General features: G+C 38.0%; 1 protein-coding gene across 3 annotated transcripts in view; it reads left to right on the top strand.

The window, feature by feature from the left end:
- PTPRB (protein tyrosine phosphatase receptor type B) overlaps positions 1-13,001 on the top strand; it is a 139,216-nt gene extending 126,215 nt beyond the window's left edge. For 2 of the 3 annotated variants that reach the window (XM_003405594.4, XM_064283873.1), the window contains 2 exons: positions 3,012-3,132; positions 7,204-12,999. In XM_003405594.4, the coding sequence (XP_003405642.3) occupies positions 3,012-3,132; positions 7,204-7,226 (144 nt within the window). In that variant the 3' untranslated portion in view covers positions 7,227-12,999. Of the gene's footprint in view, positions 1-3,011; positions 3,133-7,203 lie in introns of all 3 variants that reach the window. The other variant, XM_064283876.1, reaches the window with a different exon arrangement.
- The last annotated feature ends 3,447 nt before the right edge of the window (positions 13,002-16,448 follow it).

The following is a 16,448-nucleotide window of genomic DNA, read 5'->3' on the forward strand; positions in this document are numbered from 1 at the left end:
TTCAGTTTTCCCCAGCAAACTAACAGTTTCTAGAGGGTAGGGATTTGTATTTGTTCTTTATATCCCCAATATTGTTTTATCTCTTAAATGAAACAAAAAATATCCTACCATTATGTTGCTGAGAAGTCAGCAGCAAAGGAGGAAGGATATTCTGACCCCTTTGTATTACTTTTCTAGATCCATAGAGATGGTAGACCTTAATTTTCTTCTACCTTTTCTGGGATACAAAGGGATGTGGGTCTTCACAATGTTTGATAAATATATCAAAGAGCAAGTATTTCTAAACAAAGAAGCACTAGAGAGGGGATTTCCAAGTATGCCCATCTCTTCTTTTATCTTCCCTTGGGGCAAATTTGCAGCCTGGCTCTGAGACAATAGATGACTGTCCCAGTCTGTCACGCTGTCTGCTTCCCATGAGAAAGAAACACTTAAAGATCCCAAGTCTTTAGAAGATTGTCCTGGGGGATTCCCATGACCCACACACTCTACATCTTAGCTACACTAGACTTCCCACAGTCTCCAGAATATATGTGTACTTTCACGATATTTCCATCACTTGAAATGTACTACTTCTTTACTTACATTTTTCCGAATATTACCTTTTTCCCTCTAGCTTGATATTTCCCTTCCCGCAAGGAAGTCCTGATAGCTTCCTCTTCTCTATGAAGCTTTGTACACAATTTTATCTTACATTTATCACATCATAGATATTTGCTCACATATCTGCCTCTCTGTTAAACTGTGGACTTAGGGACCATGAAGGTCTATAAATACTTTGTGTTACTGCATATATTGGTGGAATCGAATGGGCTAGAATATGTCAACATCAAGCCAAGGCTTCACCAGTTAACTGACCAGAGCAAAAAGATCTTTCATGGTCTAAGTTTCATATATTAGACTTTGTCTACTTTCATTATGAATAAAGTGGAAAGCGTGTTAACAATCTGAACATTTTCATGGTAATCATTTTCAAAGGGACATTTCTGTTGGGAAAAGAATTTATATTTAAAACAAGGAAAATTAATGGATATTACCTAGTTTCAAAGCCCATGGTGGATCATTTGTTGAAGAATTTATTAATAGGTCAAAGCATAGAGCTACTAGAGCTCATTCACAGTTTACCTCTAAGGCCCCAATGTAATTTAATATCCCAGTAGAATTGAAAATATGAATTATGCTTGGGGGGAAGGAAACAAGGAAGAGCCAGTCTTTAATTTGGTAGATCATTTTCAAGATGGCAAGAAGAGACTGCTGTATGCTAACAACCATTCTCAGGATAGCACCCTCCTCAAATTTTCAAGGTTAAGGTAGCATAAAACGCTCATGACAAGTGAGCAGAAATGCAGAGAATAGTTACTAATACCAATTCCGGCATCACTTATAACCAATTTTTTTTAAATGTCCTAATCTGATGAGTCCCAGAGATAGATGACCAGGTCTAGCTTCCAGTCAGGGACAATGCCGAGCACCAACCCCTAAAAATAAGTACTTGTCTGCTTTTAAAGATCACTGGTGAGAGAAGACCTTATAGTCTCACTTCATATCTCAAGTGTCTAAGATACGGTAAGGCTGGCCACATAAATCACCTTAAACATTAGGTCCAGAAATATTTTTCAGCATTCATCTGACAGTAACACAAAGTTGTACACCCTAAAAACTTTGCTTTTAATGAATGTAGGATGTTAGCTGTAGACGAGACCTTGGTCTCTTTTTTTATAGATAGGGTAATTGAGATCCCAAGAAGTATCAATTCAGCCTATGCCAGCTGGAGGCAAGCCAAGAACCCACCCCCCCACCCCACTAGGAGGAGTTTCATGCTCTCCTCTCAGCCTCCTGACTCCCCTGGTTCTGAGGAGTTGCTATGTCATTATAGGGAGCCAAGGCCATGCACTGAAGTTACACTGACACCCATGCCCTTACAAAGAGCTCAGCTGGTAGGAAGGAAGGGGCCCCGCTGCATAAGTTTGCCTGCCTGTGGCTGAGACTATTGTCATTGGAGGTCTTTGTGGTGTATTAATGGTTACCAAAACCAAATAGCTGACATGTGAGTCTGTCCTCACTCTGTGTACTCAGAACCCTCTGCAATTCTGTGCAGTTCAGTCAACGTCTTTGACCATCTTCCATGTGCTAGACTCAGAGGCTGAGAGCACCAAGATGGATAAGACACTGACCTTGCACTCAAAGAACTGACAGCCCAGCGGGTGTATTATACATGCCCTTTTATACTCCCTAAAAAAGGGGGGAAAAATAGGAGAGTATGCAAAGAAATGGGTTTCTCATTCAATAATGCATGAAATTAGAATTCATCCAAGAAAAACTGGTACAGTGAAAAGAACATGAACTTTGAAGTCACATGCTCAGGATCAAATCCTAGGGCCCCATTTCTTAGGTGTGTGACCTTGGAGAAATTACTTAACTTCTTTGAGACTCAGTTTATAAGGATATCTATACCTGTTTCACAAAGTTGTTGAAATAATTAAATGAGATAATTTATGTAAATTGCATAACACAGTGTTCAGCATTCAATAAATAATTGTGGGGAACCTACTATGTGCCACATATAGTTCTAGGCACTCATAGAACATACTCTATAATACACCCGTGCATGAGAAAGAATGAATAAACACAACCTCTCTGTTCATTATCATTCCCTTTTCAATGGCAATAAAAAGCAATCATTCTTCCATGTACTAGAGACCATTAGTAAAGTGATGATCAAGAAATTTGCTAACTATATAGAATTCCAAAACCAAAAAAGAGGAAGACCCTTAATGAGATGGATTGACAAGTGACTGCAACAATGGGCTCAAACATAGTAACAATTGTGAGAATGGCACAAGACCAGACAACATTTTGTTCTGTTGTACACAGGGTCTCTCTGAGTCAAAACCAACCGGATAGCACCTAACAACAACAACATACAGACTCCTATCACTGTTGATGTTCTATGAGAGTCCTTCATCTTTCTTATGCTTTAACCCTCTTCTGACATGTTTTCTGCTTTTTCATAGTGTCAATATGTATACCTACATCAGTGTGTAAGAGACGTCCTCAGAGCAAGGAAGCTACGGAGTGAACAAGAAAACCCCTTGTATCCAATCTATGAAAATGTGAATCCAGAGTATCACAGAGGTAGGAACTTACTTCACTGACTGTTAAGCTTATTCACTAAGATATCATCAGTCTAGAAACCACTAATACCCTAAAGCTTTTCCAGTGTGCACCACACATTTCTTTTCTCCAGAGGTTTGAGAGAAAGGCCTCCACAAAGAGTGGCTACAGGGAGGAGAGGCAGCACGGGGAGGGGATGCCCACATGAAAGTACTGATTTCATACCTGGTGTCCCTCCCTGTCTAGCCTAGGAAGCCCTCTATTAAGGACTCTGCCTAACATTTCTTTTCTAGGTGATAAGCTCATAGCTAGGGAGGATGTTTTGAAATCAGAACTGGGAGTTCAAATTGTAAAATCACTTTGGAATAGACTATTGATTGCTCATATGCAAGTTCAAGTTGAAGCTGGAGAAAATTCAAACGAGTCCATGAGAGCCAAAGTATGACCTTGAGTATATCCCACCTGAATTTAGAGACCATCTCAAGAATAGATTTGACATATTAAACACTAATGACCAAAGACTAGATGAGTTGTGGGATGACATTAAGGACATCATACATGAAGAAGGCAAACGGTCATTAAAAATACAGAAAAGAAAGAAAAGGCCAAAGTGGATATCAGAAGAAACTCTGAAAATTGCTCTTGAACAATGAGTAGCTAAAGTAAACAGAAAAAATAATGAAGTAAAAGAGTTCGACGGAAGATTTCAAAGGGTGGCTCAAGAAGACAAAGTATTGTAATGAAATGTCCAAAGAACTTGAGTTAAAAAGCCAAAAGGGAAGAGCACAATTGACATTTCTCAAGCTAGAAGAATATATTCAAACCTCGTTTCAATATTGAAGGATTATATGGGGAAAATATTGAATGACACAGGAAGCATCAAAAGGAGATGGAAGGAATATACAGAGTTACTGTACCAAAAAAAAAAAAATTGGCTGACATTCAACCAGTTCAGTAGGTAGCATATGATCAAGAACTGATGGTATCAAAGGCAGAAGTCTAAGCTGCAGTGAAGGCATTGGCAAAAAACAAGCCTCCAGAAATTGACAGAATACCAACTGAGATGTTTCAATAAATGGCTGCAATACTAGAAACACTCACTCATCTATGCCAAAGATTTTGGAAGAAGCTACCTGGCCAACTGACTGGAAGAGATCCATGTTTGTGCCTATTCCAAAGATAGGTGATCCAACAGAATGCAGAAATTATCGAATGATATCATTATTATAACACACAAGTAAAATTTTGCTAAACATAATTCAGAAATGGTTGCAGCAGTACATCAATAGGGAACTGCCAGATATTTAAGCAGAATTCAGAAGAGGATGTGGAACAAGGGATATCATTGCTGATGGCAGATGATCTTGGCTGAAAGTAGAGAATACCAGAAAGATGTTTATCTGTGTTTTATTGACTATGCAAAGGCATTCAGCTGTGTGAATCATAACAAATTATGGGTGACATTGCAAAGAATGGGAATTCAAGAACACCTTATTGTGCTCACGTGGAACCTGTACATAGACAAAGAGGTAGCTGTTCTAACAGAACAAGGGGATACCGCAGGGTTTAAAATCAGGAAAGGTGTGTGTCAGGGTTGTATCCTTTCACCATACTTATTCAGTCTGTATGCTGTGCAAATAATCTGAGAAACTGGCCTATATGAAGAACTCAGCATCAAGATGGGAGGAAGACTCATTAACAACCTGCGATATGCAGACAACACAGCTTTGCTTGCTGAAACAGAAGAGGACTTGAAGCACTTACTGATGAAGATCAAAGACTACAGCCTTCAGTATGGATGACACCTCAACATAAAACAAAAATCCTCACAACCAGACCAATAAGCAACATCTTGATAAACTGAGAAAAGATTGAAGTCGTCAAGAATTTCATTTTACTTGGATCCACAATCAATGCTCATGGAAGCAGCAGTTAAGAAATCAAATGAAGCATCGTACTGGGCAAATCTGCTGCAAAAGACCTCTTAAAGTGTTAAAAAGTAAAGATGTTACTTTGAGGACTAAGGTGCACCTGATCCAAGCCATGGTATTTTCAATCACCTTGTATGCACTCAAAAGCTGGACAATGAATAAGGAAGGCCAAAGAGGAATTGAAGCCTTTGAATTATGGTGTTGGTGAAGAATATTGAATATACCGTGGACTGCCAGAAGAACGAACAAATCTGTCTTGGAAGAAGTACAGCCAGAATGCTCCTTAGAAGCAAGGATGGTGAGACTTCCTCTCACGTACTTTGGACATGTTATCAGGAGGAATCAGTCTCTGGAGAAGGACATCATGCTTAGTAAAGTAGAAAGTGAGCAGAAAAGAAAAAGACCCTCAGCAAGATGGATTGACACAGTGGCTCCAACAATGGGCTCAAACATAGCAACAATTGTGAGGATGGCGCAAGAATGGGCAGTGTTTCGTTCTGTCGTACGTAGGATAACTATGCACCGGAACCAACTCGACAGCACCTAACAACAACAACATCAAGGTCCTTAATATGCCCTTATCTTGTGACACAATATTTCTACTACCATTTTAAGTACTGAAAAAGCTTTTGTTTTAAGCTTTTTACAGCTAAATGTATGAGCAAATAAATACTTAACAATAGAGGACTAAATACAACATGAAGCATTCTCTTCATAGAACACAATGCAGTCATTAAGAATGATATATTTGAAGAGATTATAGTAACAGATATAAAAATGTTTTGTAAAAAAAGTAAAAATATCAGAATGTAAAACAAACAAAAACAATGCATAGAAGAAAAAAAAAAAAAGACTGGAGAGAAATATACCAAAATAGTATTACAAATTTCTCTGAGCAATAGAAATACATATGATTTTTTCTTCTAGTTTGTGTATTTTACAAATTATCTAGAATAAGCATGTAACACTATTTAAATGAAAAAATCAGTAAAAAGAAAAAAAAATTTTTTTTTTTTTTTTTAATTAACTGTGTAGGGCACTGCTTTTATCAGACAATAATTACTTGACAAGAGAAAAGTCCTCATGCCTTTTCCCACTCTGGGCCATCAGTAAGACCTAACTCATCACATAGGATAATTGCAAAGTTGAACCTACATTGTACTGTCCTCTATTACTGCCTAAAACTTTGCCCCAAACCTCAGCAGCTTAAATCAACATTTATTATTTCACAGTTTCTATAGTCCTTAGAGAGGTTTTTTTTCTAGCCCAGGGCCTCTCCTGAGGTTGCAGTTCAGACATTGGCTTGGGCTACAGTTAACTGAAGGCTTGACTGGGGTTGGAGGATCTACTTCAAGGTGGATCAGTCACATGGAGGTTGGAAGAAGGTTTCAGATACTTGCCACATGGACTGGTTATCTATCTGTAAATCAGATGATATTTTTTGGCAGATATTATTTCAGAGCTGGTTTATCTCCATTTCTGTTTGATCTTCAGTTGTCAATATCTCCTAATATTTTATGTACTTGTCTGCCAGTTAAATAGTTAATAATCTGTAAAGCACCAATACATGAGAGAGCTGCTATTTAAAGGAGTCCTTTGTAAATCACATAATCCTTTTGTATTGTAAATAATTACTCCCTAATCTATCTGTGTAGTAAATTAAGGTTTTCACATGTCAGATTCTTCAAAAAACTCCAGGATGGAGAGGGCTCTGGGGATCTTGGAGGTTCCTTTGTGTTATTTTGACAGTTGGAGAGTCTGTTTTTAGCATATTCTTGGGTACTCCTAAAAAAAGCTAGCTATAACTACCAGGCATCTGAAGGTTAAGATTCAGTTCAAAGCTCTGGAGCTAGCTTGCATTAACAAGCTGTATAGCCTTAAGTGAATTACTTCGTCTCTCTAAACCTGCGGCCTCATCTGTAAAACCAACTCAGAAAGGTGCAAGGGGGTGGGGGTAAGGCTGGAATCATTAGTCTCTTTCAATACTAATAATCTGTGGTTCTAAATGGAATGACCTGGCCCCACAGGAATGATCTCATCCTAAACCATATTGAGCTTTAGTTGTTTCTGTTAGTCTTTTCCATTTGTAATTTTAATGAGCAGAACTAGCAACTATGCCACACCCTACTACAACTTCTAATTACAATGTTCTTCCTTTCAGATGCAGTCTATTCAAGGCATTAGGAATGTACCTAAAGAGCTCCTGGATAAAAGCTATTCCCTGTGTGATTTTTTAAAAAACTTGCTTCATGCCCTAGAAAGATGCCGGCTATTTCTGTTGATACTATGTATAATTTATTAATCTGAAGAATTTTAAAGAATTTATGTAATTTAAAGGTAACAGATATTATTGTACATAGTTGTATTTTGTAGTTTCTTCTGTAAATATTTATTTTTTCATAATGTTTAATATTAAGCTTTATATAATACTATTTTTCCACACTAAAGTGTTCATGGATTGTTCTACATAAAGTAATTTAACCTGTATGACAGGACTACTGGGAAAATGTATATAGAGGCTATTGCAGAGGCAATTCCTTAGGCCGTGATTTCTACCTATTTTAATAGTCACTGCATAGGCTAAAAGACAGGGTTGGAGAGAACGCATAGTTTGGCTAGCTTTGCTGTATGGCTGGCCTATGGGTCTTGAGATCCAAAGATGATGCACATGCCTTTTGGAGAAACATAATCATCAAAAACAGGTTTAGAGGGGGGAAAAAGATGAAGTGGCACCAAGGCTGATCTGGGTTGTTGTGCCTAAACTATTTCCTCTTTCTCCGGCCAAGGATACAAGCCAAAGCGGTCAGCTCGGAGGCCATGTAACTTGCAAGGCAAACCCAAACTACAGGGTTGGGGGTTCTGATAGAGTATGATCCAAGCAAAAATGATGAAGTACTTGTGTTAAGAAGAATGCGAACTGTACCCCTGAAAGGAAACAATCATCGTGAGAATCAATCAACATGCACAGTGCTTGGAGATTATTTCACTACATTCCTATCAGTATCCAAATGAATACTGGAGGGTGGAGTGTGAACATTCATGCCCATATTTTAATGTATGTGTTGGTTTATGTGTGCATAGTAGTCTTCGTATTATTTCCAGTGGGCTGCATTCCTGGAAAAGTCAAAATTAGGCCAGTCATACTTGATTTTCTCACTAAAATAAGACTATGGTGGAAGATTATGCTCCTGATCAATGGATCTAATACCAACATTTTTAATAGAAATGTCCACAAACATCATATATAGTTGATTAAACAAACAACACAACAACAAGAAACTCAGTGGTGCTTAATAGAAAATTTTCCAGAATCAATCAGTGAAGTCAAAATGGCAAATAGTCACCTAAAGTAAATTGCATTTACTATAATAGACACTACAAACTCTGCTAAGTTTATCTTATGTCATGCCTTATTTTGACTATAACAAATTTCGGAAGTGGGTATTGCTTTCATCAGGGTCCAGTTCCAAGGGTCTCCTGGGGAAAATTTGAAAGGTATCTGTATGGAATCCTCATGGCTACCTGAGAAGATGAGCGAGGAATATTTGCCTTTTTCTCATTACAAATTTCTCTGTAATAAACTTAGTAATTAGAGGTCAAGTTTGTTGATCTCACACCTTCATTTGCAGAAAGAATACATTTTTTTCAAAGCATATATTTTTGCTACTTACCATAAAGCCCCATAAGTAATATTGTGGATATAATTTGCCTAGTAACATCTAAAATAGCTATCTATAGTTATGTAAATCTACACCCAAACTAGCAAAAATGCCAGGGCTATTTGAAGGTTATAAAAACGGTAAAAATCTTCATAAGAATAAATGGGAAGTGTAACAAGAAGATTCAGAGTTTTCACAGTGTCTTTGTGTTCAATGCTCTTGTGAAATGACAGTGTTAAGCTGTGATTCTGTATCGGGGAACTAGGCAGATCTTCTAGAAATGAAAAGGAACAACATATGTGTAAGTGAGGCAGATGGACCAATAGAAAATAAAGGTCAGAGATTTATGAGCTATGGCATCTATTAGGAATAACTTTTCCTACATTATTTTAAAAAAGGCAAGACAAAAACAAATCAGAATTTTGAACTAATGTTGCTGGGGCAAAGCACATTAATGCATGGAAAGATAAATTCATATTCATATGCAACATTCATTCAGAAAACTTTTAGTAAGTGCCTGCAACCCGATATGCACTGTTCCAGAAAACTACACATTTCTACTCACATAAGGCGCGCGAGAACATCCTAAACATCCTAATAGTAATGTTAGGCTTGCTGTACTACCTTCAATTAAGCTTAAAAGAGGGCTTCAGCAAGGCAGTGAGATAACTGAGCCAGCCAGTCCAGGACAGCAGCAGCTCCACAGGCCACACACTGGTGAGTGTTGATGCTGTTTCAGTAGCAAGCTAGTGCATCTAGAAGAGAGAGCAATTAATTGCACAAACCAGGAATTAAAACTATAAAAAACCTACACATCTGTAATAGTAAATAACCCTCACATACCTCGGCCATGCCTGGGGGTGGAATCTGAGTTATGAAAATGAATGTGACAAGGGAAAACCAGGTTTTTTTAGTCTAATCCAGGAAATGTTTATTACTACGCTACACCTTTCTAATTTTAAATCTCCTTAGCAACAAATGTTTCACTGTTCTCTCTGAGAAGAGGAAATACATAATCTAGTTGATCTATTTATTAAATTTTGGAGGGGAAAAAAAGGTTTCATTGACATTCAGCCCAACTGGGTGCATTTTAATTTAATCCCATCATGTGCTACATCTTGGTAAACATTCCATTTCCTGTCTTGGTGGGCATCCTGTCTGCGCACCTGTGCCATGCACTTTAATTGTGAAGGCATCAAAGTGCTTTGGACCTATCAAAGGCTTGGAGAGTTCCATCTTGCATCTTAATAATTATTTATCCAAGTTCTCTATAATTAACTCCTTTAATCTCTTCTCATTAAATCAATTTCTTATTATCGTTCTGTTGTTCTCTGGATGGCAGCCAACTTTTCAACCCTTGAAATCAGGTATTTCAAAGACTCACGTTTCTGTCTTGGCTTGCACGTATTTGTTCTAAGTAATTTACCATCTCTTATCACTTTGAGCCCTCTCTTCACAACTTGCTCCCCTTCCCCCTATTGAATGTTTGTTTTCCCAGTCAAATGTGATTCTATTTTTGGCTTATTTTATCTCCTTACACCCCTTAGTATAATTTCATAGTCTTTTCAGGCCCTGCTTTACACAAGAAATGACCATGATTCCACTTTTAAATACTAAAATGGCCATAGCTCACAGTTATGTTGGGGGTAGTTTTATCTGGGGAGGTGTTTAATTACTTTTGTTATTACCTCTTGAAAGAAAGTCCAAAATGACATAAAAATATAATATGCAACCAGTAAGCAGACTCCCAACAATACAAAAATACACCTCACATGTTATACTTCACACTCTGATTCTCTTGCTTTGGTGTCTAAGAATACAGTTCTTATATTAAACACTTTTTGCAATAAAATTCTTGGGCTGTATACTAAATTCTTACTCACTTAGCTTTTGGGGAATTGTCTGAGGTTGGAATCCTGAAATCATAAACCTATCAAATATGTATGATAGGAATGGTAAGATTCGAGCACCAACTCTGAAATGCTCTAGAAAGTGTTTACTTCATACACATTGGCCAGACCAAACCAAACTTGGTGGAAAACAATAGGTAATAAATAAGCTGATCATTTGGGGTAGCGGTTCAAAGGCTCTCCGGGCTCTCCTTCATTGAGGAGATGAAAGTCACTGATCAGCCAAGAAGAAATGACTTCTTTTCCCCCAAAGTGGCAGCGAACAAGCCCTCAACAGTACCTCATCCCTGAAGAGTCAAGTAGAAAGTGCCCTGTCAGTCCAAATGCCTCGTTAAGTATCTGAGTGTTTTTAACCTGAAGTTTAGAGTCACATCAAGTATTCAAAAAGCATTTCATATCAAAGGAAAATCTGTAAGCCATAACTGCAAAAAGCAAGTGAAATGATGCAAAGAAGGGAAAACATTTGAAAAGGGAAGCTAAAAACGTCATCAAGAGGAGAAAATGGAATCCCTTCTGTATGACTAGATTGTTCTTTGAAATTGTCGTCACACGTTTCTATTAGGATATATTGCCCTTTTGGGTATTCACTTTGACTACATTGGCCAAATGATTTAGTGGATAAGACACTGAATTGACTAATTTAGCCTTGTGAATTTACCGGGTGTTTGACTAAATTTACCGGGTTTGGCATTCTAAAGACACAGCCTTAGATTCTCATAGTGGATGATGCCTTTGAAAATGTTTGGCCATTTTAGTTAAATTGCAGAATAACATTTGATGGAGCCATAATAATAGCAAAAAATCTATTCTAAAAATTGTTTCTAGCAATGAAAATACCTTTGGCTGAAAGAATACTCTTGACTTGTATGAGGCACGATGGGGAAATGTATGCAACAAAAATAAGGCATTTTAATTTTTGAAAGATTGCCTATATAGATACATTCATTCAATAAGATAATTGTTGGTGAATGCTCCTAAAATGGGTTTATGTAATGGAGATAAAAGGTCTATTAACAGATTTATCAAAGATTATTTTCATAACCTAAGTGATTAAGAGCTTGGCTGTTATCCAAAACATCAGCAGTTCAAATCCACCAACCGCTCCTTGGAAACCCTATGGAGCAGTTCTACTCTGTCCTATAGGGCCACTATGAGTTGGAATTGACTCAATGGCAATGGGTTTGGTTTTGGTTTTGATTTACATGCCAATGCATATAGGGACCAGTCCCTGAAGAAAGACATCATGCTTGGTAGAGTAGAGGGTCAGCAAAAGAGGAAGACCCTCAATGACATGGATTGACTCAGTGGCTGAAACAGTGAGCTCAGACACAGCAACGACTGTGAGGATGGTGCAGGACCAAGCAGTGTTTCCCTCTGTTGTACATAGGGTCGCTATGAGTCAGAACTGACTCAATGGCACCTAACAACATATGCCAATGCATATGATTTTATATAAGATACCAAAATAAGTTATGCAAAACTGTGAATAATGTCATACAAATGCAATTTGTCCCTTCTAGAATATTCACAAGAAGGATTAGTTATGGCTGTTTTGTGCCTTAAGTAATTTCTTTTAAAAAATACTATTCTCACCCTAAGAGTAAGCTTTCTGTTATGCTCAAAATGCTGTGTTTTAATAGCTGTGTATGTAGATAAGCATCCCATTAGAAAGGGAGTATGTGCAATTGTGGCTTTATGAGTTTGTAGCAGAGTTGGGCAGTGTTCTGTCCACAAGCTAGTGGACAAGTCTGCAACAGCCTTCGTGGCACTTCCTGGTCGACCACACCAACAAAAGGGTGCACCAATGTTCTTACCTGAAGAATACTTGAAGATCCCTGCTCTTCCATGCTGAGCTCCTCAGGCTTTAAGTTCTTCAAGGACAAGAACCAAGTCTTTAATCTCTTCTCTACCTTGTAGAGATTGGTGCACAGCTCATATATTATATTCAACGTACACTGTTTGAGTGTAAATTGCCTGATACTTTGGATGTAAGGTAGTCAATGTCTAATAATACTATTACTTGTGGGGGTTCATCCGGCTATTCCTTGTGAAGCTTAAATAAATAATGTAAATGATTCCAGCAACTGAGCTTATTATGTTCTATAGTAGAGCACTTTTGTTTTACATCATTTATTCTTTCTCTGCAAATCTGGTTATTTAAAATGGTAGTAGACGATTCTTTCTTTCTTTTTTCCCATACTATTGCATCCAACCACAGTATTTGCGTTTCTAACTAACTCTATTTGAACAGAGAATTTCATTAGTCCTGCTTATTTAAAGTATGTATTTGTTTATTTTCATATGTGTAACTGTGGCCAAGAAATCTATGTAGTACCTTACATACCCTCTCACTAGCACAGGAATAAAACTGCTGTTTGTTGAAGCAGAGTGTCCTGTCTTCTCATTTATTAGTTTTCGTCATCATTATGTTCAGAAGAAAGGTCAGAAGTGATTGCTTTTAAATAAGAAAATCTTCCAAGCCATTATCATGAACAACATGGTTGGCTTCACCTTTATTCCTGTAAGTGGTGAATCGGTTGCCGACAGTGTTGTGTACATATAATAGACCCTCCAGTTGACTGCCTCCAACTGAATTCTTGTTTTCAGTTCCTTAGTTCATTAGTAATCAATATGTCATCTATTACCAACAGTGTTGGTGGGTTCTCAGAGGCGCCGCCCCAGCTAGTCACCATGAGCCCCTCAGAGGCACTTCACACATTAGTGGACAGTGACATTTGGTAAAGAGCTGCTGTGCCTATTTCCAGAAAGATGAATTTTTCTTTTGCTTTTTTCATATTTCAGTTAAAAAATCAGTGTCCTTCTTTAAAATTCCAGTATTTCATATTTCTGCAACTTACAGAAACCTTTATTTAAAAAAAAAGTAAAGCAATCCTGCTTTTTAAAACAAGCCTTCTGAATTCAAATAATTAGGTTAACAAAACTAATTTGACCTATGAGCCTGCATTTTTTTTCCCAAAGTAGCTGTTTGCTGGAAATTGCTCTTAAAGAAAAAGAAACGATCACAATTTGAACTAACCTTTGGTAATTTTGCTGAAACATCACCCACAATCAGAGAATTTTAGAAGTGGAAGGGCCACCAGAGGGATTTACATTAAAGTAAACCAAAACCCAAGTTTAAAAGTGATATAGCAAAATAGAGCTGAAATTGAAGCTGGTCTTTCTCTTGCTCCCTGGGGAGGACTTGTCTACCTATAAATTTAGAAAAATACGAAAGTTGCTCAGAAGCCAATGGACACAACAACCATCTCCAACAGGGAAACCGAAGCGTCAGTGGAACGTTCAACCTTGCGTAATTAGTCCTCTCGTTTTTCCGTTTCATATGTCTGGAGGCGTCCATTTTTTAAACAGATTTCAGACTGTATTTTACAGTCGTACCTTTAAAAAAGTCATCATAATAGTAAAGCTGAAAAAGTATTGAGTAATAAAGGGAACCCTGGTAGCGTAGTGGTTAAGTGCTATGGCTGCTAACCAAAAGGTCAGTAGTTTGCATCCACCAGGCACGGCTTGGAACTCTATGGGGCAGTTCTACTCTGCCCTATAGGGTCGCTATGAGTCTGAATCAACTCAACGGCACTGGGTTTAAGAAAGGGGAAAACATGATTTTCTAACATAATACTATTATAAAAATTCATTAAAAGCCAATTAAATCAAATCACCTAGATTCCAAATGAGGTACTACAGCTAGATGTTGAGAGAATTGGCAAGACTTGATGTCTCCTGTAAAAGAAGCATTCATAACAGAAGAGTAAACATTCAATGGAAGAATTCAGGCCTGAGTAATAGAGGAAACCATGCAGGATGGTCCTGTGCAGGTGGAGTTAATAAGCGTTCACCTCCTTGCCGAAGGTGGTGAAAAACCCCAGTGGCCTTGCTCACTAAAGTGTCTTCTCCACCCAGTACTTGGGAGGAAAATGTTATTATTACAGTAAAAAAATTGTTGATTTGAGTGAAGCTTGCCTTTTTTCTGGAGCTTTTTTTAATGATGCAAGGGTCTTTGTTTAAATTATCTTAATGTAAAATAACTTTTTTCTTTGCTCTTAGAGCTCCTGATCCCAGAAAGAAACCAGGCATCTAGTTAAGTCTTTGAAAGGAGGTAGAAATGAAATATGGTTCCTGTCTCTACTAGCCTGCTTCAAACTGTTGGTGGTCAAGAAGGTTCTGTGACTTAGGCCTTGCCAAGGAGCTAAGGTAAAAATTAAAAAAAAGCAAAACAAAAAACTGACAATACAACTACAGAAACAAAAGGCAATAAAAGTAGAAAAGTTCAGAAGCCAGGGAACATCACTTTTGAGAGTGGGAAGCCATTCCGAAGTATAACCTCTAATAATGTCACACCATTTTGTAAAATATACAAATTAAATTTTTTAAGCCATCTTTTGTCCCTAAAGAATTTTCCAGTGACTGCTGACCCATCTTCACTCAAGTAGGTATTCTTTCCCCACACGTGACAGATGGCCAAGGAAAGAAACCACAATCTACCTGCAAAGAATAATACATCAGCAGTAGATAAAGGTAACCCTAGACAGAAGGAGAAATAAAATGACTGATCCTACGTTGTTGTTCCCACCTCCATACAAATAAAACTAACAGTGAGAGCTAGAGTCTGAAGGACTTATCGGAATCCTTAAACCCTTTGCCGTAGATTTTCAAATCAACCTGAGAGGAAGAAAGAAGCTTGAAAATATGCTGAGTGAAATAAGTTAGTCACAAAGAACAGATATTATATGATTCCATTTGTATGAAATATCTAGAATAAGCAAGCGTATTAATCCGTTGCCGTTGAGTCAATTCCAACCCAGAGAGACCCTATAGGACAGCATAGAACTGCCCCAAAGGGTTTCCAGGGAGCAGCTGGTGGATTCAAACTGTTCATCTTTTGGTTAGCAGCCGTATCACTTAACCACGGTGCCACGAGGGCTCCAGGCAATTGTATGTAAACCAAAACCATACCCACTGCAGTTGAGTCGATTCCAACTCATAGTGATCCTACAGGACAGAGTAGACCGACCCCATAGAGTTAAAACCAAAAAACCAAACCCATTGCCATGGAATTGATTCCGACTCATAGTGGCCCTGTAGGGCAGAGTAGAACTGCCCCATAGAGTTAGAGACCTAAATTTATTAGTGGTTACCAAGGGCGGGCAGAAGGGAGGGGGAAAGGAAAACTTGCTGCTTGGGGGACACTAAGCTTCTGTTAAGGGTGCTGAAAAAATCTGAGAACAGATAAGGGTGATGGTAGAGCAGCATGATGAACATAAATTGATCACCGAACTGTACATGTGAAGAATGTTTTGTTACATATATATTTACCATAAAAAAAAAAAGAGCTACAGAAGAGGACTGTATGCTTAATCTCTAATATGGTTAATAAAGTTGTCACATTTAGACAAAGCTTTTTACTCTTAAAAAAACATTGTCTTATTGAATTCCTTCAACTGCCATATAATACAGATTACTGGAAATTCCTACTTTACAGATAAGGGAGTAGAAGCACAGAAAGGGCCAGGGGGTTGGCCCCACATTTAGCCTAAGAATGGAAAAACAGTGAATGTATATTGTGCACTATCTGTGTGCTGAACATTCTATATGTATCATCCAGTTTAACTCTTCACACAATCCTTTTTATTAGCCCTAATGGGAAGCTTACAGAGACAAAGTAATCTGCCTGAAGCCATACAAGGCCCAAGCCTGGGTTCCAGCTCAGATCCTTCTGACTTTAAAATGTGACCTCTTAACCTCTATGCCCGTATATCTCAACACGTGGTCCCCAGAGCAGCAGCAGCAGCACCCAGGACCTTGTTAGAAACACAGATTCT

Source organism: Loxodonta africana, chromosome 4 (assembly GCF_030014295.1).
Source record: "Loxodonta africana isolate mLoxAfr1 chromosome 4, mLoxAfr1.hap2, whole genome shotgun sequence".
In the NCBI taxonomy this organism is placed as follows: Eukaryota; Metazoa; Chordata; class Mammalia; order Proboscidea; family Elephantidae; genus Loxodonta; species Loxodonta africana.